The sequence below is a fragment of the Anabrus simplex genome, chromosome 11, assembly GCF_040414725.1.
Source record: "Anabrus simplex isolate iqAnaSimp1 chromosome 11, ASM4041472v1, whole genome shotgun sequence".
Lineage (NCBI taxonomy): Eukaryota > Metazoa > Arthropoda > Insecta > Orthoptera > Tettigoniidae > Anabrus > Anabrus simplex.
The window spans coordinates 16,713,088-16,736,510 of record NC_090275.1 but is presented as its reverse complement, the minus strand read 5'-3'; the positions used below and the strand labels follow the sequence as shown (position 1 = coordinate 16,736,510).

Here is a 23,423-nt window from a genome sequence, read left to right as displayed (position 1 = left end):
CTTCATCTGTTACTCAATCGAACCATCTCTCCCAGCATTGTTTTGCAATACCGCATTTGAAAAGTTTCTGTTCTTTCTTCTTTAGTTATTGTCCATATTTTACTTCGGTACAGTATCAAGGTCCACACAATGCGGGCTAAAGAAATCCTTTTGTTCGTTCAGGTCTTCCTACAGTGCTGTAGTGCGGGATGCAGGTCGATGGACAAGGATCTCGAAGATTATAGAGTCCAGCTCATCCTCACAGGGAAATCTGCTTCCTAGGAATGATATTAAAATGACTTAGAAGAGATTTTTTTGTAAAAAAAATAACATTTATTTATTGAAACAGTATACATACATTCGTTACTTTAAGGTTTTCACATCACCAGGGAGCAAGTCTTTTAAAACAATATACAAAACTATATTCATGAAGATGAGTATTATACACATATTTCTTTATCCCTTAAAATTATGTTATTAGTAATTAGTCATAAATGCAAGTCAATTTGTCATACATAAAAAGTTTCTTGAACGAGTTTTCGCCTTTATGCAGCCCGCACTAAAAATTGGTCGGGAAGGTTGTATAAGTGGCAGGAGATTTACAAGGGTTTTTTTAATACTCCTGGTTTACCCCCACCCTTCGTACAGGGTGTTTGTGTAGGGTTCAGGATTTTGATAGCTCGTTCAAGAAGGGAAATATCTATCTTCCTAATACACAAGAATGTACCCGAAGCTTCCATAATATTGTGCCCAGTTTGATTAACGGCAGTGTTAAGTAGCACATGAACGTATAATAAAAATGCCGATAGTTGAACGACAGACCTTCTATGTAACTCTGTGAAAATAATATTGAACTAGATTTCAGTTATACAGTTTGTAATATTGTTAACGTAGAATAGTTATTTTTCACAGAAACTACTTGATCAAACGCAATACACACAGAGCGTTGTCAACAACCGTATAATTAGCGTACACGCGTGCTGTCGTTGTAATGGTTATCATAAACCGTTGTTAGGTAGAACATTAGACTGTAATTTTTTTTCTTTTATATTACAGGTTTCGAGGGGAAAAGTGAATTCGTGCCTGTAAATAACATTTGTCATCCACAAATACATTGTAAATAATAATACTAATAATGATGATGCATCATGTTATTGGTTTTACTTCCCACTAATTACTTCTACGGTTTCCGAAAATAACGAGGTATTAGAATTTTCTCTTCCAGAAGTTCCTTTACGTACCACTAAATCTACAATTTTCAGCGCCTTCAAATAGCACTTCAGTCAGTCGGGAACGAACCCACCGAATACAAAATGTAAAATCCTAAAATTCGAATTTTCTCCGAAATCGATAGGAGGTTATGCGAAGTTCTCTGAAATTGGGGAGAGAGATCTCTGGAACTTTTTTCCGTACTTAAGTGTGTCTGTGAGGGAAGTATGATGGAGCGACGGTAATGTCACTGTCAGAACACGACGGTATGATGTCTTAACTACACAGTAGCGTGAAGCATTGGGATATTGTCATACAGTTAAATTTTTATTATTAATAATAAATAAGTGAATTATATTTTGCCGGTAGTATTTCACGCCGTTCGTTCATTCTCGCGGTTTGCTTGAAGACATCAACTAGGAAAGTACCGTACGGATATTAGATCTCCTTCGGAGGCGGTTCAAGATGAAGCAAACGCAGGGTTATTGCTATCATTAACGATTCACGAGCGGCGCCAGAGATGTACTCGCAAGGTGATAACTAGGGAGCAGATAATTAGGTTAGATTCCAATCTTTAAGAAATAGCTTTCGAGGCTCCTTCACTACTTCAGTGCTTCTCTTCAGAAAGCTAGAATTAATATAAATGTTACAACCCTATAGAACGTCCACCGTTCATCCAATGTATCCTACAGAACTGAAATGAGTGCTTAAGTGCCCTGAGAGGCGACTAAAGAATACTTAAATCTAATCCATTACTTAGTAAAATTCCGCGCCGTATTAAGGATTAGTAATTGAATCTATATACATTTCTCTGAACTTCTACAATCTTCATTAATATTGGTGGAGGTGCTATTTTCTAATGTACTTTGATGAAAGCAGTTTCTTTATAATAAACCTTTTGCCAAGGCTCCCTCCAAAAATGTATTATAATTCCAGTAATCGTTATTGTACTTGAGTATTAGAACCCGTACAATTGTGGGTGAATTAGATTTCTTCCGATCTCCTTTCAACAACCTTAAATCTAAATTTTAAGTACAATTTGATAATGGATAAATATCCGATAGCACTTCAGTTCCTCATCATATTTGACGAGTTATTTTAATCATGTAGTACTTAATACAATGTTGTACCGAGATTTGCGCAAGTGACATGGGCACAGCCCTATAATATTCATGACATTTATGCAAATCTTCTTGCAGGACCGTATAACAGAACTCAGGCAAGTAACATCCCTTTGGAGTAGGTCCCATTAGTGCATTAAAATCTCCACATTATGATATTAATCTACATTACTATTATTCAGTTAGTATTTATAGGAGTTTCACTTTGACAGGGGGTGCAACCTTTAAGGAAGAACGAATACAGAACTACAGGCAAAATAAATGCAGGATACAGAATATGTTCTCTGCTTGGAAGCGAAAATAAAATATAACTTTTTAAATTTCACCGATTGACAATATTGAAAATATTGAAGTTTCCGTTGGCCTTTTCACAACTGCCAGTCATCTTAGTGACAACGCACTAGTGAAGATGCTTAAAGACTATGTAACTTCCAATTGTCCTAAGAAAATAAATAAATTTGGCCGGAAAGAAGGATCGACTAGATTAGTACAAGCTAGTTAAACAATGTCCAGAACGTGTTACTTCTCCGTCTAACACCATGTTTAGAATATACTGTTCGCGAGTGTTGGTACCTTTGTATCAGTTCCTGAATGTATTATTTTGATATTAAAATCGTAATTTGGACTTTTAATACGGTGGCTAATATTTTATCTAGAATTGTCATTTCTTACATTTTAATGATTTTGACAGATATGTTTGTTTTGTTGGTTCACATTTGCTATTGTACAGTTTTATTCAGATCTTCCGTTTCCTTTTTTTTTTGAAAAGCGTAGTTGATTGATTAAATATATGAACAGAATTTGGGGAGACCTGGTCAGTACTTCACGTACTATAGTTCTGTAGGGCTATGTCTTGCGGGACTTCAGCGTACGTTCTTCCGGTCCTAGTCCTGGTAAGTTCCCCGTGGTAGCTGTTCACCACAATCATACAGTAGATCTGTACCACTGGAAAAGAGAAACATATTTTAACCATGCAAAGCAATAAATAAGATAGAATAAAATACACGATACCACGGTTATCAAGCCAGAATGACTGATACTGAATAAGGAAAAGGAAATGGATGAGCTAGATAAGAAAGAAAGACCTTGAGAAAGATTTCAGGATCCAAAAAAGCAAAGCATGATACATCGAAGAAGTGAAATATCTATACAGACAGACAGGGAAGATCAGACACCATACCTAATATGAGACCGAAGTTTTATGGGCGAGAGTTGATTAACAAAGAAAACATTTAACATCATCAAATTAAAAGCAATTACTAAATGGGCAAAATAAATAAGTGAGGACATGGAGGAAGTTGGCATCAATCCAAAATAAATCTTTAATAGAGATATTTTTCAGCTACAATTGATCAAGGGGTTCCATGAAAAGCAAACCTAAAAGTCTAAGAACATATCGTCGAAGGAGAGGAAGAGAAACCACACTGAAATTATGAAGTTCTGGGAGAAGAAAAATGGACTAACCAGCAAGTCAGTTACTTATCGTGGTCCACAGTAGGGCTAAATCGAAGAAAGAAGGAGTAGAATAAATAAATTAAATAAATAAATAAATAAAAATACACATTACACACTGTTGCGCCTTGCAGCGTTAGATTTCAAACCTATGCGAATTAACTTATTTTAACATTTGTTTTAAGTCATACAGATAAGTTTTATGGTGACGATTGGATAGGAAAAGGGTAGGAGTGGCAAAGAAGTGAGCGTGGCCTTAATTCAGGTACAGTCTAATGTGAAAACTGGAAACCACGGAAAACCATCTTCAGGGCTGCCGACAGTGGGGTTCGAACACACTATCTCCCTAATTCAAGGTGATAGCTACGTGACATAGACCGCACAGTCTCTCGCTCTGTGGCTTGGCTTAGTCTTTAAAAGCTGAATCTAACCATCGTCGCACTGGTCTCCCCCTACGGTACATTCCTTACCATCCATGGCTAATTCCACTATTCTCCCACGCCCGTAATATTAAAAGAAGCGTTCTGACAGAGCTGGAGGGAGGAGCATTTCACGGTGTCACCACATTCCTACATTCCTTTCTCCTTCCCTTCTCTTCCGGGTCACTCGTTCATTTAGCCCGCAACTCCAAGCAACACGAGCCGCCCAGCAGACTTATCTCCATGGCAACCACACTGGGTCCACCCACATTTCCATGGCAACCATCCTTTCTCCATACCCAGGCAGGCAGTAAACGAACCTCCCTCTAACAACTCTCAGAGTTTATATTTCATTATTACGACTATAAGTAAACCTTCCGTCCTCGATTCGCTCACATGACCGCAACACCGAAGCCTTCTTAGAGGCTTCATCTATCGGGTTACTCTCTACCTCGGCGATAACCAGGCGTCATACATCTTTAATTCCGTCAATACATTTTTTGATTCTTCTTCATCTCCTTGTTCAGTCGTTCTCGTAACATCTGGGCAAAATTTCTACATTAGCGAGCTCGCTGCTGATGGACTTCGTAATAAAAGTAACAATTTGTGAATATTACCGTTACCAAAAGTCGTACAGTATAAATATATGAGGCACGAAGGACCGTAAATTGGTTTGTTTTCCCATGATGTAACAAACATATAAACGAACAAACCGACAAAATATGAACTGAGCCTAATTCGACATAAAAATTATAATTTTGTTTATTGATTATTAATATTTTATAATTACAAATAGTACAGAGGTAATTATTCCAAGGTGGTTTTCTGCTGTTGACCTTCATGCTTGGCTCCAGCTCGAAAGTCTAAGAAGTAAGATAAAAATCTTCCTCCAGTGCAGCGTTATTCGGAAACGAGCCCACAACGCTGGCAGCATAGTAATTCCCATCCGCTATCTCAGAAATTCTGCTGAAGAAGGGTGTTCAGTAATTTCAGAGAATTGTTTGCCTATATCTGAAACAAGATTTCTAGCCTCTTGACACCACGTTCCCATCGTTTCGATTGCGAATGTCACGATTCCTCTTCTTCTTCTTCTTCTTCTTCTTCTGCTTATTATTATTATTATTATTATTATTATTATTATTATTATTATTATCATCGTAGAATACCGTTTTTCGTAAGTACCCATCGAGCTGGCTGTGTGGTCAGGGGTGCACAGCTGTGAGCTTACATTCGGGAGGTAGTGGGTTCGAACCCCACTGTGGGCAGCCCTGAACACGGTTTTCCGTGGTTTCCCATTTTCACACGAGGAAAACGTCGGGGCTGTACAAGGCCGCTTCTTTCCCTCTACTGTTGTCGCTATAAGACCTGTCTGTTTTGGCGCGACGTAAAGCCAATTGTAAATTGTTTTTCGGAAGTGCTCATTTGTCAAGACGACACACGCAGGGCGTCATCAGCAGCGACATAGCGCCTGCGTGAACCCAGCTGACATCATAGTTACTATAAACAATTGTTAAGTATAACTTTAGAATGTGAAAAATAAGCCGGTTTTTATATGACATGTTTCGTTCAACTATTCATGCAATTTACGCACTATTAGTACAAATAATAATCGTCTATTAGGATATAATAATAAATCCACGGCACTTAACGCCCTTGAAAGAGCTTTGGTCTCCCCAGCGACCGATGCTCAGCCCGAAAGCCTGCAGATTACGAGGTGCCGTGTGGTCAGCACGACGCATCCTCTCGGCCGTTATTCTGGGCTTTCGAGACCGTGGCCGCTATCTCACCGTCAGATAGCTCCTCATTTCTAATCACGTAGGCTGAGTGAATCTCGAACCAGCCCTCAGGTCGAGAGAAAAATCTCTGACCTGGCCGGGAATCGAACCCGGGGCCTCCGGGCGAGAAGCAGGCACGCTACCCGTACACCATGGGGCCGGCATTAGCATATAATAATAAGAGTAGTCATAACAGTTGGAGATTATCTATTACTGTATGGAGAAATAAATAAGTTATGGGATTGTTAGCGACTAGAAAAGGACTTCGATAATGTTGAGAAATGGACAGCAGACAATGGTGTGATTGTAAATGGGATAAAACGTCAAGTTTAGAGTTTCGCGAAGAGGAAAGATCTCATTTTTAATTACTACGTTGATGGGGTGACAAAACCTCATGGGGAACACTATACGTATCTAAGGGTTAATATAGGGAAAGGGTAATAACATAAACCAGATCGTAAATAAAAGTTACAGGTCTATTCATATGGTTATGATGGTATTTAGGGGTTGTAGTAAGGATGTAAAGGAGAGGGCGTATAAGTCTCTAGTAAGACCCCAATTAACTGAAGATCCTGCGGCTATGATCAAGTTATCATCAGTCAAGTTAAACCACAAGTTATAGAATACGGATGTCCAATATGCTGTACACAGTACATCAGTTTCATTTCTCATTGCGGAGAATGCTGTGTTTGAAAGCTCTCCCTCTGAATCGATAACGTGTAATGACATTGCCTTACCCGCTGTCGTTATGCAGAATATCAGGAACTTGACACCTGCCTCTATGTTGTTGACAGCAAACGCGACGCCGCCCATCACGAGACAGAGCAGGATGATGATGGTGAGGCCCGTGATGGAGTAAATGATCCATGGCTTGATGAGCTTAGGGTTTTCCTGCGGTGCACACAAATCATCCTTGAAATAAACAGGTACTTGTCCTGAGTAACAATAAGTTAGTCATTGTTTAATATACAGCAATAATCAAAATTAATATTGAGCCACTGGCAACTGCAAAGACCATATTCAGACAGAAAATGTGTTCACATACAAGAACCCAACAACCAGGAACTTGAAACTCAAAAATGCTTGGACGCAAGAGAGAAGACAAGCCCATAGGGAAAGTATAACGAAGTTTTGGAAAGATACGATGAGCAAGAAGCCCAGTGTTATATAATGGTTCTACGTGCTCCTTAGAGGGAAAAACGCATTATCAGAACAAATTACTGGCTCTTGGCTACCAGTTGAAGCATTAAATGGTGACTAATTTGTTTTGACACGTAACAGAATTTCACTCGTACAAAGTCGCTAAAGAGGAACCGCTAGTGTTTGTCATTGCAATGAAAGTTGGGTCAGTAATCACAAAGGTTCGAATATTAAGGAAAATTTATATTTCATTCCTGAGCTGATTTTATTCGAAATCTAAAAAACAACTGGGAATGATGGATCCCTGACCCCCTTTTGAAGCAATTTTATGTTGCATATTAATACATGTTTCGGCTATTTTTATTTAGTGATATAAGTAATATAAGGTGATAAGGTGAAATGAAATGAAATGAAATGGCGTATGGCTTTCAGTGCAGGGAGTGTCCGAGGACAATTTCGGCTCGCCAGGTGCAGGTCTTTTTATTTGACGCCGGTAGGTGACCTGCGCGACGTGATGAGGACAAAATGATCATGAAGAAGACACATGCACCCAGCACCCGTGCCAGCGAAATTAACCAATGATGGTTAAAATTCCTGACCCTGCCGGGAATCGAACCTGGGACCCCTGAGACCAAAGGCCAGCACGCCAACCATTTAGCCATGGAGCCGGACTTTATCCGTGATGATGTTGGATGATGGGGGACGGTAAATGGAACAAATTGAAATAAACGATCGAGTCAAAAGTTAGCAAAAGTCTACTCATTTAAGTCTGTTTACCTGCACAAGTTTCACAGGCTGCTCCATTAAAAACAACTGTTCGAAATGGCGTCCCCCTGCGCCATGGCAAGCCATAGTCGCACAAAGATTTTTGCTTTACGTCGCACCGACACAGATAGTCTTATGGTGACGATGCACAAAGTTCTGTCGTACCCGTTGGAATATCCCCGGAGTCATTTGAATAGAATCGCAGGTAACGAGATTTCTTGCCAAGAGATCCTCTTCAGTCTCGACAGGTGTCTCATACAAAAGGCTTTTCACATGGCACCACAAGAAATAATCAAGTGGGGTGAGATCAGGAGAATCAGCGGGCCATGAAACAGGACCTCCTCTTCCTATCCACTTTGCAGGGTATATCTGATCCAGGTGTTCACGAACCCTCAGTCCAAAGTGAGCTCTGAAAGTTTGTAACACTGTCACGGATACGCCCTGTATTTTGAGCATTTTTGCTTAAGTTGAGGCGTTAACAACTTACATATTATCTGCATCGATTTTCAAAACACGGGATTTCAAAATACTATAGTAGATGGATTTGACTCTTTTTCCCGAAATAGATAAGTACGAGGTTTAGAAGACATGATTAAAAGAGATGTACGAACGTACGCGGAAAGTTTCCAAAAAAGTGCTTATTACTTTTTTATTTGTTGTAGAAAAACAAAATGATAACTGCCCCTCAGGATTATGATACTGCATGAATGTATGAAGTTTCAATTTACCTCCTATATCTCTGTCAGTTTGCATTAATAAAAGTATCTGCTGTGTTATCGTTTATTACTTTCTAACACCTTTAATGTTACTAATACTCTAATACTTGCTGCCTAGCTTAAAATGCTTAAGTCATATTTTACCATTTCTTTAGATCAAGTGTGTAACGGCGTTTTATAACACTTTCGAGGTGACATTCAATCGTCAGTAGATTTTGTTGATTTTCAGCGTCACGTCCTAGGTGATGATACTATGACCAAATCAATCAAATTGATTTACTTTATGTGAATTAATGCCAATATTGGAGAAAGCTTTACAATTAAGATAATTCCCTTATATTTTACGAGTAATAATAATTAATTTCATGTGCCTATTTCTAGCCTGCTGCAGCCCTTGTAGAGCAGACGAGCATGGGCGCCATCTGCTGTGTATGAGAAGTTGCGTGTCAGTGTGCAGGAGTGTAGTGTTGTGTCTGTGCTTTTACAGCTGCGGGAATGTAGGAGACAACACAAACATCCAGACCCCGAGCGAAGGAAATTAAAATCGCTCTACCCAGAAAGCAATCAACTGTGGGCCCCCGATGACCAAAAGCTAAGAAGCTAACACCTGAATCGAAATAACAGATTAGAATGTATACATTTGCAACCAAGAAGCCCGCAAAACTGTTCTGCAATGAGGTTTGCATCAACTCTAGGAAACTCTTACAGTTTATGCAACTCGTACTTGTTAACCGTGGAAGAGTACTAGACATTGCAAGGTATTCTCTTATAAAAACCTGGACCATACTTACATTACTTGCTCCGCAGGCCAGTAGAATTGACATAACCATCTGCAGTGCTACCAACACTCCCATCACACAAGTAACGATCAGCAGTACTGTAAGTAGAAGAGAAAATGTTCAAATAACTTTTACGTTAGTTACTTCAAGACTAAATGTTCATTTAAACAGCGCCACAATTGTGAAGATTTCAAACATGTTACCAACAAATTTTAAGTGTTATTTGTCATATTTCTAACATTTTTAGCTTATAAACATTCGAGCCTTAATTATAACGTTCTTGAACATTTTTAGTTTATTTCAAATCATATATGTGTTTACTTCTTTTCATATTCACGTCTAACATTGTTACACTGGTATTATTATGTTATTTAACAGGGAAAAATGTGATTGGTCAAAGTAATCCTTTTTTTATACAGCCCGACTTTAAAAATGTGTCTTTGTGTGATAAAGTTCGAAATATTTGGGTAAACAGAGAGGCGTATTGCAGCTTTTGCAGTGCCATCGCGTCTCTTTTCTCTATCGCTTTCCAGTCTCTTTTTCATGACTTCTAAGCAGACCTTGCACGCTCCTATGTTCTGTTCGGAGAATCAAGACACTGACGTCATAACAAAGCGCGTGGAACACACGTTTGCTAGGATAGCGGTCAGATCCAGCAGCCCTGTATCGCTCTTTACCAGAAGTAATTTACAAGTACGATCGGTTTGCGAGATGAAAGACCTCGGGGTTTCATTCGACCATAAGCTTACCTTTAATTCGCATATACTGAAAGTGGTAGCTGAGTCATATAATACACTAGGATTCATCAACAGGAATATAAAACCCTTCAAAAACCCACAAACTTGTATTTATCGGTTCAAAACCATGGTAAAACCAAACATCGAATATGCCAGTCATTAATAATTGCAGCCGGCACAATTCCTATCCTCCCCGCAAGATGGGGGCTACATTAATTCCATCTCTGACCCGGTCAGTGACTGGAAAACAGGTTCTAGATTTTTTTCAATCTGGCGCCCCACTTGTCAATCATATATCTATCGGATTAAAAAATTACAAAAGAGATTTTTAAAATACCTACAGTATGAAAATCTTGCTGTTATTCCCGTATGGTACCCTATAGTGATATCCTTTTAAATTTCGGAGTGGAGAGTTTAGAAATTCGTTAATGGAAAGACGCAGTCAGAATTCTTTTTAAAATTGTAAACTATGCTGTTGGCAATCGTGAGTTACTGTCTCTCTTCAATATCCATGCACTTCGCATCAATTCCAGAAATAACATGACAGTTTTAAATGAAAAGAAACACGATGTGCGCAAGATAATTCGCGTGTGAATAGACCCTGTAGTATGTTCGACATTGCCATTCAGAAAAATAATAGCCTTGAATTCAGTCTGCCAACGCGCGAGTTTCTAACTGAACTTCATCGCGCAATTGTATGAACTCATAAAAATAGGAGAAAATGTACGTAAATTGCTCATTTCATTTGTCATCTTACATTGTCCTGTGTTGTTCCACCATATTAATATAAGGCGCTTTAGTTTTTAGAAAATTACTTTTATACTTTATATTGTAGATTAGGTTAGATGAAATGAGAATAAAATGTAGATATAAGAACCACCATGTTAATTGTCGTTTATATAATGTAGTTGCCACTATAATTGAAACACTAAGTACTGTCGTGTGAAACAAATAAATACATAAATAAATAAATAGAGAGAGATGGACGTATTTCCATCTCGTAATGATTTATTCGTTAAGAAAACCAAGCTTGAGCAAAATGGCAGTAAATAAGGGAGCTCGAACAACGCTCTGGCACAGTGTTCGGTGTTCTTCTGTTATACAGTTGCTACACGTTAAAACACTTTAATAATGGTCGGTACACCTTAATATTGACTTGTTATTGTAATTTTGACATTTTATTATGGGGGTATTTCACAAATATAAGATGTACTCTTACAGGAAATAATGGGAATTTATTTTACTGCCCATGCGGGAAATGGTATGCGATATTAATGATAGGAAATTTTAAAATCCGGTGGACAAGCGGACTACTCCGTTTTCACAAAACTTATGGAGAAACATTTTAAAACATTGGTAGAAAATTATGCCGACTGAGTATTTCTTTCTTTCCCACGCAACATACTCCGTATTGCAGCATAAGCTCATGTATCACACTCATATATTTAAATGGTTAAAATCTAAACAAAATTTGAAGTTCCCTCTCTTTGCAGTGAAATAGCCGAGAATTTAGCAACTTTCTCTAGGAAAACAGAGTATGATTTATAAGAAGGGAGAAGAAGAAGAATTGTTAAGTGTCATCCAGTATATGGTAATGATGATGTCGAATTCCGTGGTTGAATGGTCAGGGTTGAGGCTGTCGGTTCAAGGGCGGCTACATGGCGTACACTTACCTTTACTTCCCCCGTGTATCAATTCGGCTTCTTCCTTGGAGGTTTCTGGATGATCGACGACTCCCGAAACGACGACAGCCAAGCTCGTGGCGATCAGGATTAAAACTATGAGCCCCGCCGCAGAGAAGATCTGGAAAACGGAGAGCCTTGCATGAAAATGGGCTCTGGAATGCGGGGATTGAATGAAGTACCTTAAAAGGGAAGATGCACATTTCTTATTCTCTTTCGTAATCTTACAGAAGGTTGGCAACCATCATGCAATGTCATGTTTTGTTTTGTTTTTTCGGTATCAGTGTGTTTACACTATAAATACTAAAATTCACCCAATATTTACGTAGGGCTTTTGTTGAGAAAATACTACAATATATTTCAACATTTCTAATAAATTCCTATTAAATATATTATCAATATGCCTTATGGCTGGGGATCATGCTAAACTTTGTGTAATGTGACCCGACAAAAGAGGTGTAACCATAGCAACCGTGCAGGCAGTCACGTAAAGTATTGTTGCCTAGCAACCGTGGAGGCTGTCACGTAAAGTATTGTTACCCAGCAACCGTGCAGGCAGTGATGTAAGGTATTGTTACCTAGCAACCGTGCAGGCTGTGACGTAAAGTATTGTTACCTAGCAACCGTGCAGGCAGTGATGTAAGGTATTGTTACCTAGCAACCGTGCAGGCTGTCACGTAAAGTATTGTTACCTCGCAACCGTGCAGGCAGTCACGTAAAGTATTGTTACCTAGCAACCGTGCAGGCTATGTCTTATGGCTGGTTGCCATCTGAAGTTAGCAGCCGTTGATGGATGGCCATGACCGAGACACATATTTATTATCATTTGATTTTCGCAAACTGAAAAGTTTTCTCTTTTTATTTCATACTTTTTGGAAGCTCACGTGTTAAAGTTCTTTGAAAGAAGGTGGAAAGTAGTTGTTAGTTACTGCACTCAACTTCTATAAATATAAAAAGTCTTCAGAAACTTTTTAGTGCAAGTAAAACAGTTATGATTTCCTGGTCGCTACACAGGGTGAGTCACCGTTGAATTGAGCATGATAACCTTTGAATTCTGGTTCCTGAATAAACGTGTTCTTCTTTATATCATTTAAATAAAAATAAAGAATTTCAACACGCGTATCTCGCGTATTTATTGCAAATTCCGTTGCATTTGATAACAAGTTAACAATATTTTTAAGCGGCCTAGAACAGGGCAAATTGCTGGGGCTGTACCTAATTAAGGCCACGGCCGCGTCCTTCCCACTCCTAGCTCCTTCCTGTCCCATCGTCACCATAAGACCTGTCTGTGTCGGTGCGACGTAAAGCAAGTTGCAAAAAAGAACATGGCTAGAAATTTGTAGGTCATCCTAAATACTTGGCCGCCACTAACTTTCTTCCTCGCAAATATAAGTAAGATTCCCCTTTCTTATTTACGTTCTCCGAACTGGAATATGCTGTATACTTACGTAATGATAAAACATTAAAGTTTTAAACGATTTTGAACTGTACTTTAGAACTTCCGCCCTATTGACTCTCGATTTGTTCCGGAGATGGTTGCATTTACATGAGGGATACAGTCCGTTATCACTAATTTCTTCGTTGTTAACATTAGCCCGTGTCTAACAGGATACAAGATTACTTCCATTGATGCTTTCATTGGCCTGTACTTACCTAGCTGATAATAAGCTTTTGGGCTTGTGAGTGTCAAAAAACAAGGTGAAATTCTCTGCGTCTTCAGAAGAAAATTCAGCCGAGATTCTTGCTCGCGAACGGAGGAGATTTCCTTCTGAGGGCGCAGAGCAAAGTTCTCTGCGAAGCGTAAAGAATTTCTGACACGGCGAAAAGCCCCAAATCTTTTTATAACATAAAGCAGGTGTAATAATGATAGTCTACTTTACTGAGCTCTCTAAAAGAAATGCTGACAAGCAACTAAATCTTTTCTTACCGAGCGAGGTGGCCATGCTGTTAGGAGCGCGCAGCTGTCAGCCTGCATTAAGGACATAGTGGGTTCAAACCCCACTGTCGGCAACCGTGAAGATGGTTTTCCGTGGTTTCCCATCTTCACACCAGTCAAATGCTGGGGCTATACTTTAACTAAGGCCAGGGCTAATTCCTTCCTAACCCTAGCACTTTCCTGTCCCACCATCGCCATACGACATCAAACCAAACCAAACCCCATGGCACTACAGCCCTTGAAGGGCCTTGGCCTACCAAGCGACCGCTGCTCAGCCCGAAGACCTGCAGATTACGAGGTGTCGTGTGGTCAGCACGACGAATCCTCTCGGCCGTTATTCTTGGTTTCTAGACCGGGGCCACTATCTTACCGTCAGATAGCTCCTCAATTCTAATCACGTAGGCTGAGTAGACCTCGAACCAGCCCTCAGGTCCAGGTAAAAATCCCTGACCTGGCCGGGAATCGAACCCGGGGCCTCCGGGTAAGAGGCAGGCACGCTACCCCTACACCACGGGGCCGGCCATACGACGTAAAGCAAATAATTTTTTTTTTTTTTTTTTTTTTTTTTTTTTTTTTTTTTTTTTTTTTTTTTTTTTTACAATTTGCGTTACGTCGCACCTTTACAGATAGGTCTTATCGCGAGTATGGCGTAGGAAAGGGCTAAAAGTGGGAACGAAGCAGCCCTGGCCTTAATTCAAGTTCAGCCCCAGCATTTGCCTGATGTGAAAAATGAAAACCATTTTCAGGGCTGCCGACAGTGGGGTTCAAACCCACTATTCCCGAATGCAATACGTGACACAAACCGCTCAGAAACTTCCAAGATAACAGTATTCCCTTTATTGAATATGGTACAATAAACCATCGCCGTAGTTCGTATTTCCTAAACTTGAAGACTTGGCCGTCAATAGAAACTAGGTCCCTAGAGGGCGTAGGTTAAATCAAATACACTACCATGAAAATCATTATGGCAATATTTGCAGTAGTTTCTGAAGTATGATGTATGCCTTGTGTGGAAATGGAAGCTCCGGAGATTGAAAAAAATATGACATAGTGAAATCCAGAATGGTCATTTTCAAACACCGTGCCTTCCTAATTAGAAACATGTTTTAAAGCGGCCTAACCTCCAAGTCATCAGCCCATGTGTCAACGAAATAATAACTGGGTACTTACCGCCTCCAATATACCGATGATCAACGCCCCCGTTTTCAGGGAGCAAGCACAGCAGAATCTTTGCACGGTGCAGCACATTATGACCCAGTAGATGTCGCTGTTGGCAGAAACGAAAACATATTTAGTTAGAAAATATACCAGCAGACCCTACACGGCGAGTAACACTGGCGGTGATATTGATCGCAATGATAATTTCATAAAGCTATTTTCAGAAGTGGTGATTGGGAATTAGAAGTAGCGGGGGGGGGGGGGGGATTGACAGACAACAAAATGTACCAGGGTATATAGCAAGTGGGGGGGGGGGGGTGTATACATCATAACTGAAAAAAAGCTACAAAGTGGTAATAGGTGATGGTTGACAGTTTACCAAACCAACTTAAGCGCAGTAATAATAGATTTTTGAGATTTTCATTCTAATAAGTTTCGGCATAGGAACAATATTATAGACGTATTACAATTAAATAGAAGGACGGCTTAATTACACAATTAAAATCCATTTAGTGTTGGACTGCACACTAAGAAACTAGCAGACACTAAAGAGACTGCCAGACTGACGAATGCGCGTGGCAAGCGACTGAATCGTACTTCAGTGTCTCCAAAAATACAGTGGCAAAAAAATGCATCCGTTCTACCCTTCCTCACAGCATATCCTAAGACCCCACTACTTCCTGTGCCGCTGTACGAATCGGTTAGCCGCGACGAACGATATTTTGTGTGCATTTCCACTAAAAATTTTGTTAATAATCAAAGAAAATATAGGAAAGAATCAGCTGATAAGACAACAGGGCTTGTACAAATGTCTTGTTTTATTAATTCCTATATTTCCTGGTTTCAGATGGCTAAAATGGAATAAAAATTATTTTTTAACAAATTAGGGAAGGGAGTGACTGGCTATTTATAGCCCTTGCAAGGCAGAACCAGCGAAGAGGGTGTGTGATGAGTTGCGATGAGCCGGTCTTAATCTTCTTTCTGTTTCACTTTTCTGTTAATTAGACAGTAGTCTACCATACAATCCAATGATTTCGGTACAAGGAGAAATAATCTAGCTGAAACTGTTCAAAATGTATATTATTTTTTGTGAAAGTTTTAAGAAATAACATAAAATTGTACAATTTATCTTGAAATGAAGTTATTAGTTCAAAAAGAGGGATACAATAATACCATGATCTCAGAAAAGGTATTTTAGTGCAAGTAACGGAAAAAATTACCAAAAATATGAACTTAATTTTTGGGGGGATGTAACCCAAATCCAAACCAAACCCCATGGCGCAACAGCCCGGAAGGACCACGGCCTATCAACCGGCCGCCGTTCAGCTAAGTTTTGGGGTTTAACGCTTTCGATATTAGGAGAAATGCGACAATGTTCGGATTTTCTTTTTAGTGCATTTTAAAATGGTGATAACTGGTGAAACAAATGTGTCGACTAACTTACATCAGAAGGAACACATGTTACCAACCTATATCGAAAGTGGGCGATTTGCCCCTTTTTAGTCCCAGTTTCAAAAATATTACACCCGGAAAAATTGATATGCCCTAACTCATTTATTTCGGCACGTACTTCGCGCCACGCCAGCCCAGTTAGATTTCTGGTGACGCTGAGAAGATGGTCATGGCAGCTTCAATAACGATTCGCTTCTTTAGCGTGCGAATAATTCTGTTAATAAGGTCCACTGAATCATCCGAGATATGATGCCATAGAGTTGAGCAAGTGGGCCAAACCACGCAGCCCCTCGCCGGGATTATTATTATTATTATTATTATTATTATTATTATTATTATTATTATTATTATTATTTACTTTAGTTCTCATTTTCGTGAAAAAGCCTATTTTCATTATTTTACCCACTATTTTCCAAATTGTCGCACTGAGTGGCTCAGACGGTTGAGGTGCTAGCCTTCTGACCCCAACTTGGCATGTTCGATCCTGGCTGAGTCCGGTGGTATTTCAAGGTGCTCAGATACTTCAGCCTTATGTCGGTAGATTTACCGGTATATAAAAGAACTCCTTCGGGACAACATTCCGGCACCTCGGCGTCTCCGAAATCCGTTAAACAGTTCGTGAGACGTACAAAAACATTATCATTTATTTCCCAAATTTTAAATGCTTATTTGCCTGCCTTTTTAGCCAAAATAAGTGCCTGTACTTTTGGGTTATTATTATTATTATTATTATTATTATTATTATTATTATTATTATTATTATTATTATTATTATTATTATTATTATTATTGTCAAACTCATTGACTGAATGGTCAGCGTTGAGGCATTCGGTTCAGAGGGTCCCGGGTTCGATTCCCGCCCGGGCCGGGATTTTAACCGCCTCTGATTAATTCTTCTGGCCCGGGGACTGGGTGTTTGTGTTTGTACCACCACTTCCCTGTTCATATCCACACAACACACTAGACTACCAACCACCACAGAAACACGCAATAGTGATTACGTCCTTCCATATAGGGTTGGCGTCAGGAAGGGTATCCGTCCGTAAAACAGGGCCAAATCCACATGTGCGACACAATTTGCACCCGCGACCCACACGTGTGGGAAAAGCGGTAGAAAATTATTATTATTATTATTATTATTATTATTATTATTATTATTATTATTATTATTATTATTATTATTATTATTATTATTATTATTATTATTATTATTATTATTATTATTATTATTGAACAATGGGATATGCGATAAAGGAGTCTCACAGTTCTCTTCCAGCTGGGGCCGTGTGAAGTGTTGATTCGGCCGAGAGTACGAAATTAGAACTCGGGAAAGAATTGTGAGTGTGCATTAATCCACCCACGCCAAAGATTACCGCTGTGCTAGCCACGTGCGTAATAAGGATTCCAAAGCTCCTCCCTATGAAGATAATATTCTGTAAACACCAAACACTGTTATGTAAACACTTCACTCACCTTCGCACTGCAGAATCCGGCCGCTACTGCAAGAGCGGGCTAGGTCAGACAATACCGCCCGATTCTCTCTGCTGCCACTCCAGCAAGCTCGCAGTGTTGCCGTCATGAACACCACTAGAGCAAAAAAGTGTACTCGCTCTTGAGGTGTGCGATGCGAATATTGTGACAGACGAAACAAATAAACGAATGAATGAATGAATGAATGAATGAACGAAGAATGAAATTCTCCTATCTCCCAGTCGCGGATGACCTCCAACTATTTATTTTAATTATGATTAATGCACGTAATTAATTTTCCGTAATACAAAATATTAAAGATAAAAGGCACTTGTTACAAAATAATTTAAGTATACTATCCAATATACATTTTTCCCATAAACAGTATTTAGGTCCGCCTCTGTGGTGTAGTCGTTAGCGTGATTAGGTGCCACCCTCGGAGGCCCGGGTTCGATTACCGGCTCTGCCACGAAATTTGAAAAGTTGTACGACTGTGGAACGAGGTGCAATAAGCCTCTGGAGGTTAGTTGAATAGAAGGGGTTTCGAATCCCACCTCGCGCATCCTCGAAGTGGTTTTCCGTGACTTCCCACTTCTCCAGACAAATACCGGGATGGTACCTAACTTAAAGCCATGGCCGCTTCCTTCCCTCTTCCTTCTCTATCCCCTCCAATCGTCTGTCCCCCCCACAAGTCCCCTGTTCAGCATAGCAGGTGAGGCCGCCTGGGCGAGGTACTGATCCTCCTCCCCATGTTATCTCCAGACCGAAAGTCTCACACTCAGGGCACTGCTCTTGAGGCGGTAGAGGTGGGATCCCTCGCTGAGTCCTAGGGGAAAACCAACCCTGGAGGGTAAACGGATAAAGGAAGGAGGAAAGAAAGTAAGAAAGAAATAGTATTTGGAAGTTTCTTCTTCTTTCGTTGTATCATCTTCGGGGTACGTTGAATGAATAATATCTGTGTTTGTTGTTCTTCCCTTAGTGCCCAGTATATCTTCATTGTTTCTGATCTTGGTTTCCACTCTTCTTCCGAGGCGATAGTTTTGGCTTTTAATGTAGATTTGTCCTGAAACCTTGTATTTAGTTATTACTTTCGCTCTTCGATCGAACAGTGATTTTTCTGTATTCTACTAGGTCTTTTTCAGTTCCTTTAAACCAGTTGGTTTTGTTTTGCGGTTACGGAAGAAGTCAAAGATTTGTTAGGTTGATCTATTAGAGTCCATTCTGAGAGGATGACCGTAAAAATGTTATCCTTCTTTTTCGCATAGCATCTGAGAGATTTTTCATTTTCTTCTAGTGTGTTCCATTCTTGATGTATATCATATTATCCTGAAATTTTGGTCCTATGATTCTCCTTAGAATTTTCCCTTCTCTCAGCTCGAGTTTCTCCATCTGGTCTTTGAAATTCATTTTTAGTGTTTGGACGTTTCTTTAATTAATGATTATTTAAAATTGGTATTTGAGATATTTCCTAGACTTCAACTCAGTGATAGTCTAGGATGTTCTAACTACTAGCTACATGCATCCTCTATATTTTCATCCTGTTTCGATTCGTTTATCCCACATTCCTCTTATAATATTCCATAATTCTGCAGTTCTACCTTGTTTCTTCCATTCTCTGTTTAAAAACTTGACAAGAATCTAAAGTTCAGGTACATTTTCGATTTTGCTTATCATTTCCTATCAATATTTTCCCCCCTGATCTTTCCTATTCCTTTCCATCATTTTTGTTGGTGTGCCATATCTATGTCTTTATTGTCTTATAGCTGTATTCGTATATAATCCCATCAGCCATCAAATTACCCCCCTCATTTAACTTCTTGTTAACATTTTAATCCTTACTCTGCAATATTTTTTCTTGTTTTACGAAATTCAACAAGTGTATTGTTGCTGTAACATTCTTATAATAATGTTACTGGCTTTACGTTCCACTAACTGCTTTTACGGTTTTCCCAATGGTATATCCTTCATATGTCATCTAGTACTTTCTTAACCCCTTCTACTTAGTAACCCTATTGTAATGTTTCATTTCCTGTCTCCTTCTTTATCCTCAACCAATATCTAATAACATCTCACCTTATACCCACCCCTTCACACATTACTCCCACTCCCCTGTCTGCAGTACAGCTTGGCAATCCCATTATTTTCTTGACAAATTTACCTACAGCTACATCTAATGCTACAATTTCAGGCAGATGGAACCACTTATTCGGGGTAAAGAATTCTCTGTACGAGTTGCTGGATAACGGCATTTTCACCAAGGCTACAGCGGTTCGTTCACTTCGTTTGAAACTCTTCCAGTTCTCGAATCAAGGCAAGGGTTCCGTGCACTAGAAGCGTACCGTAATAGGGGCCATAGCCGAAACTCTTTTGTTTACTTCAGTATAATAAACGCATGTACAATTACGCATAACAGGATATATAGTGGTTATAAACAGTTCTGTAATAACGACACCAACAGTATTGCAAAATGCAAATCCTCCAAACTTGTTTGATAAGATGAGCCTTCAGTCATTTATTCTGCGCGAAACAAGATGACCTTCGGGCCATCCTGCTTATCTTAGTTCGCTGCAGTTAACATAGCTGCTATTTTGCATTGCAATCAAAATGTGTAGCACGCCTTTTTGTCTTACTCCGAGATAATTATTATTATTAAAATTCTTATTTTCTGATCCGCTTCGAAATTTGGATTAAAAGAGATACGTGGCTCGTTCATTCCGCGACAGTTGGGTGTTTATATTTCACCTTGTGGCTCAACCAGAGTTGTCTGTCTTCGCTCATTCGCCTCGGCCAGCGACGTCAACGACCTTAGTTCCTGGCCGCACGGCACAGTGTTGTAACTCGTGCCGTGTTACCATTCTCTTTGTATCCCTCACTCCGCCAGCAGCTGTGTGTAGGAGCAGTTATCTTAAGATCTGGGAAGAAGACTATGGAAATAAAAGAATTTGATGGAATTTAATTAATAATAATAATAATAATAATAATAATAATAATAATAATAATAATAATAGGAAGTCGCCGAAGACTCTGCTTGTTTAAAGTGACCTAACATCTAGGTCATCGGCACCTAACGGTACGAAATGAAACGAAATGCAATGTCAAAATGAAAAATTTCCATAAACCCCCACTGGCCAGAATTCTCAAAACGTGCGGACGATGGATGGACGGACGGACGGATGGATTCGCGGTATTCCACACATTATGGTACTACTCTCAGGTAATGAAATTCGCACATATAATACAGGCCTATGGTATTTAGCACATTGCGGCGGCATTTACAGGCAACGCAAGCCTATGGTGTTCATCACATACGTGTACTAATCACAGGGACTCGTACTATCCCGTGGTGTTCCTGATATAGTGGGTACTAATCATAGGCAAGCCAGAGCCATGGTGTTGCTCCTAAAGTGGTACTAATCACAGGTACTCTAAAAGCCGGCAACGCACTCTGTTGCTACTAGTCTCAAACATATTTTGTACCTAATATAGTGGTACTGCGCGCAAGTGAAAGCCACCCATGGTGTTCCCCGCGTGGCGGTATTAATCACAAGTAGTTTCATGGTTCTAATACAATCATCAATCATCCCTTCGTCGCCCCTTTTAGTCACATCTTACGACATGCAGCGGATACCGTGGGTAGTTTTGGTGGTGCGTTTTCTGATGGATGCCATCCATCCATCCATCGTCCTCACGTTTTGAATTCTGGCCAGTGGAGGTTTATGGAATTTTTTTCATTTTGTCATTGCATTTCGTCTCATTTCTTACCGTTAGGTGCCGATGACCTAGATGGTAGGCCACTTTAAACAAGCACCATCATCAGAGCTTAGGAAATGAATACGCTAACTTGAAATAATTTACCAAACGTCACGCACGATGCGTAAACAGAAATGCAGTTCACCAAATACTGGGATACGTCACTCTGAAACGGCTCTGGAGCCAGTAGGTCTGTACGCATCCGAAACCCTATCCCTAAATTTCGGTAAATGACTCCTCGAAGAACTGAAGATAAAGGAGCTCAGAATAAGAGGAATCATTGGATCCAACTACAAGAACGTCATCCAATAAGAAGGTTCCAATAAGGAAGTCTACAACAAAACAGAGAAAATTAGACACAATCCGTAAAACGCGGGCACAATTTCACGTTCACTTCAAACGAATGGACGGAAAGAGGTTGACCAACATTCAAAACCCTAAACCGCGATGCCTTGGTTTAGAAAAACCAAAGAGGAACTTGACAAGTGCTACAGATCAAATCAGAAGTGAAGAAGTCTCTCAGGACAGAAAACAATTCAGAAATCTCATAAACAAACACAAATTTGCCGATCAACCTAAAAGAAAAGCTACAGGATGGACGAAAGAACGCAAAAAGGATCACAGCTAAAGGATGAAGAGATTTTGGAAAGATTTTGCTAAATAAGTTTACACGAGCTCCTTAGCTGGGCATAACGAATCAAAAATAAACTCACTCACTTCCATGTCTTCTTCGCATTGAGAGTCGAGAAGCAACCAAAGAACGGTGGTGGTGATTGTTTTAAGAGAAAGTAAAACTGGGCAACATTCCTCTATTACAATTATCGGAAGGGAAAAATGGAAGAGTTCCGACGCTTAGAAAAGTGAAGTTATCGTCTAAAGAAAGGCAAGGTCCACAGAGGACGTGAAAATGAAAGACTCCTTAGGCCGCCTCGCATAATATCATAGGGCTTGGAAAACAAGAGTTGACCGAGGGCGATAGGAAAGATGAAAGGGAGGAGCTGGGCACAAGTAAGCGGAAGTAATGCCTGACTCAGCTAGGGGAACCCTAGGCGTGATCTGAGTCCTGAATTCCTTCCTATTACGTATACCCCATTCCCCAGGATTCATCGAGCGCATTCCTTACTTACTTTGTGTAATGTATATGTAATTTTGTTTTTCGATGGTCGTGAGTTCGATTTCCATTGTCAGCAACCCATTCCTTCGCCGCTTAAAGCGATAACTTTCTGAGCGCAAGTTACCGGATTGCATCACCCTCAGTTCGGTGTTATTTGAAAATTCTAAAACATCGTATCTGTAAGTTTACAGGCAAGAAAAACGACTCGTGCGGTGTCTAATGCCGCAAACAGTGAGACATTATTATTGTTGTTATTAATATTATTATTATTATTATTATTATTATTATTATTATTATTATTATTATTATTATTATTATTATTATTATCTACCGCTTTTTCCTTCGCCTGTGGGGTCGTGGGTGCGAACTATGTCACATATGCGGCTTTGGCCCTTTTTAATGGCCGGATGCCCTTCCTGACGCCAACCCTATGTGAAGGAATGTAATCACCATTGCGTGTTACTGTGGTGGTTGGTAGTGTGGTGTGTTCTCTGAATATGAAAAGGAAAGTGTTGGGACAAACACAAACACTCACTCCCTGGGCCAGAAGGGTTAATCAGAGGTGATTAAAATCCTCGACCCGGCCGGAATCGAACCCGGGACCCTCTCAACCGAAGGCCTCGATGCTGACCATTCAGCCAATGAGTTGGACCAATCAGAAAACTATTAATATATGAAAATAAATAACTATTGGTATAGCAGGTTTATGAATTTCAAGTGTGCACCTCTAACTCCTGGGTTGGTTTTTATTATTATTATTATAATATAT

At 39.7% G+C, this 23,423-nt stretch overlaps 1 protein-coding gene across 1 annotated transcript; it reads right to left on the bottom strand.

Moving 5' to 3' along the window:
- Positions 1 to 1,460: 1,460 nt before the first annotated feature.
- LOC136883562 (uncharacterized) lies at positions 1,461 to 17,880 on the bottom strand. The gene is made up of 6 exons (XM_067155945.2): positions 17,794 to 17,880; positions 14,881 to 14,977; positions 11,766 to 11,895; positions 9,368 to 9,453; positions 6,693 to 6,846; positions 1,461 to 3,254 (listed from the first exon to the last, which is right to left on the bottom strand). The coding sequence occupies exons 2-6, from the start codon at positions 14,956 to 14,958 to the stop codon at positions 3,133 to 3,135; spliced, it is 570 nt and encodes a 189-aa protein (XP_067012046.2). The 5' UTR covers positions 14,959 to 14,977; positions 17,794 to 17,880; the 3' UTR covers positions 1,461 to 3,132.
- Between the last annotated feature and the right edge of the window lie 5,543 nt (positions 17,881 to 23,423).

Excerpts from the sequence above, each read along its gene's own strand:
- LOC136883562 (XM_067155945.2), bottom strand. The coding sequence starts at position 14,958 with ATGTGCTGCACCGTGCAAAGATTCTGCTGTGCTTGCTCCCTGAAAACG. Across the intron at positions 9,454-11,765 it reads GATACACGGGGGAAGTAAAG|TACTGCTGATCGTTACTTGT; the intron begins GTAAGTGTACGC and ends TTCTACTTACAG. Across the intron at positions 6,847-9,367 it reads TGGCCTGCGGAGCAAGTAAT|GAAAACCCTAAGCTCATCAA; the intron begins GTAAGTATGGTC and ends TGTGCACCGCAG.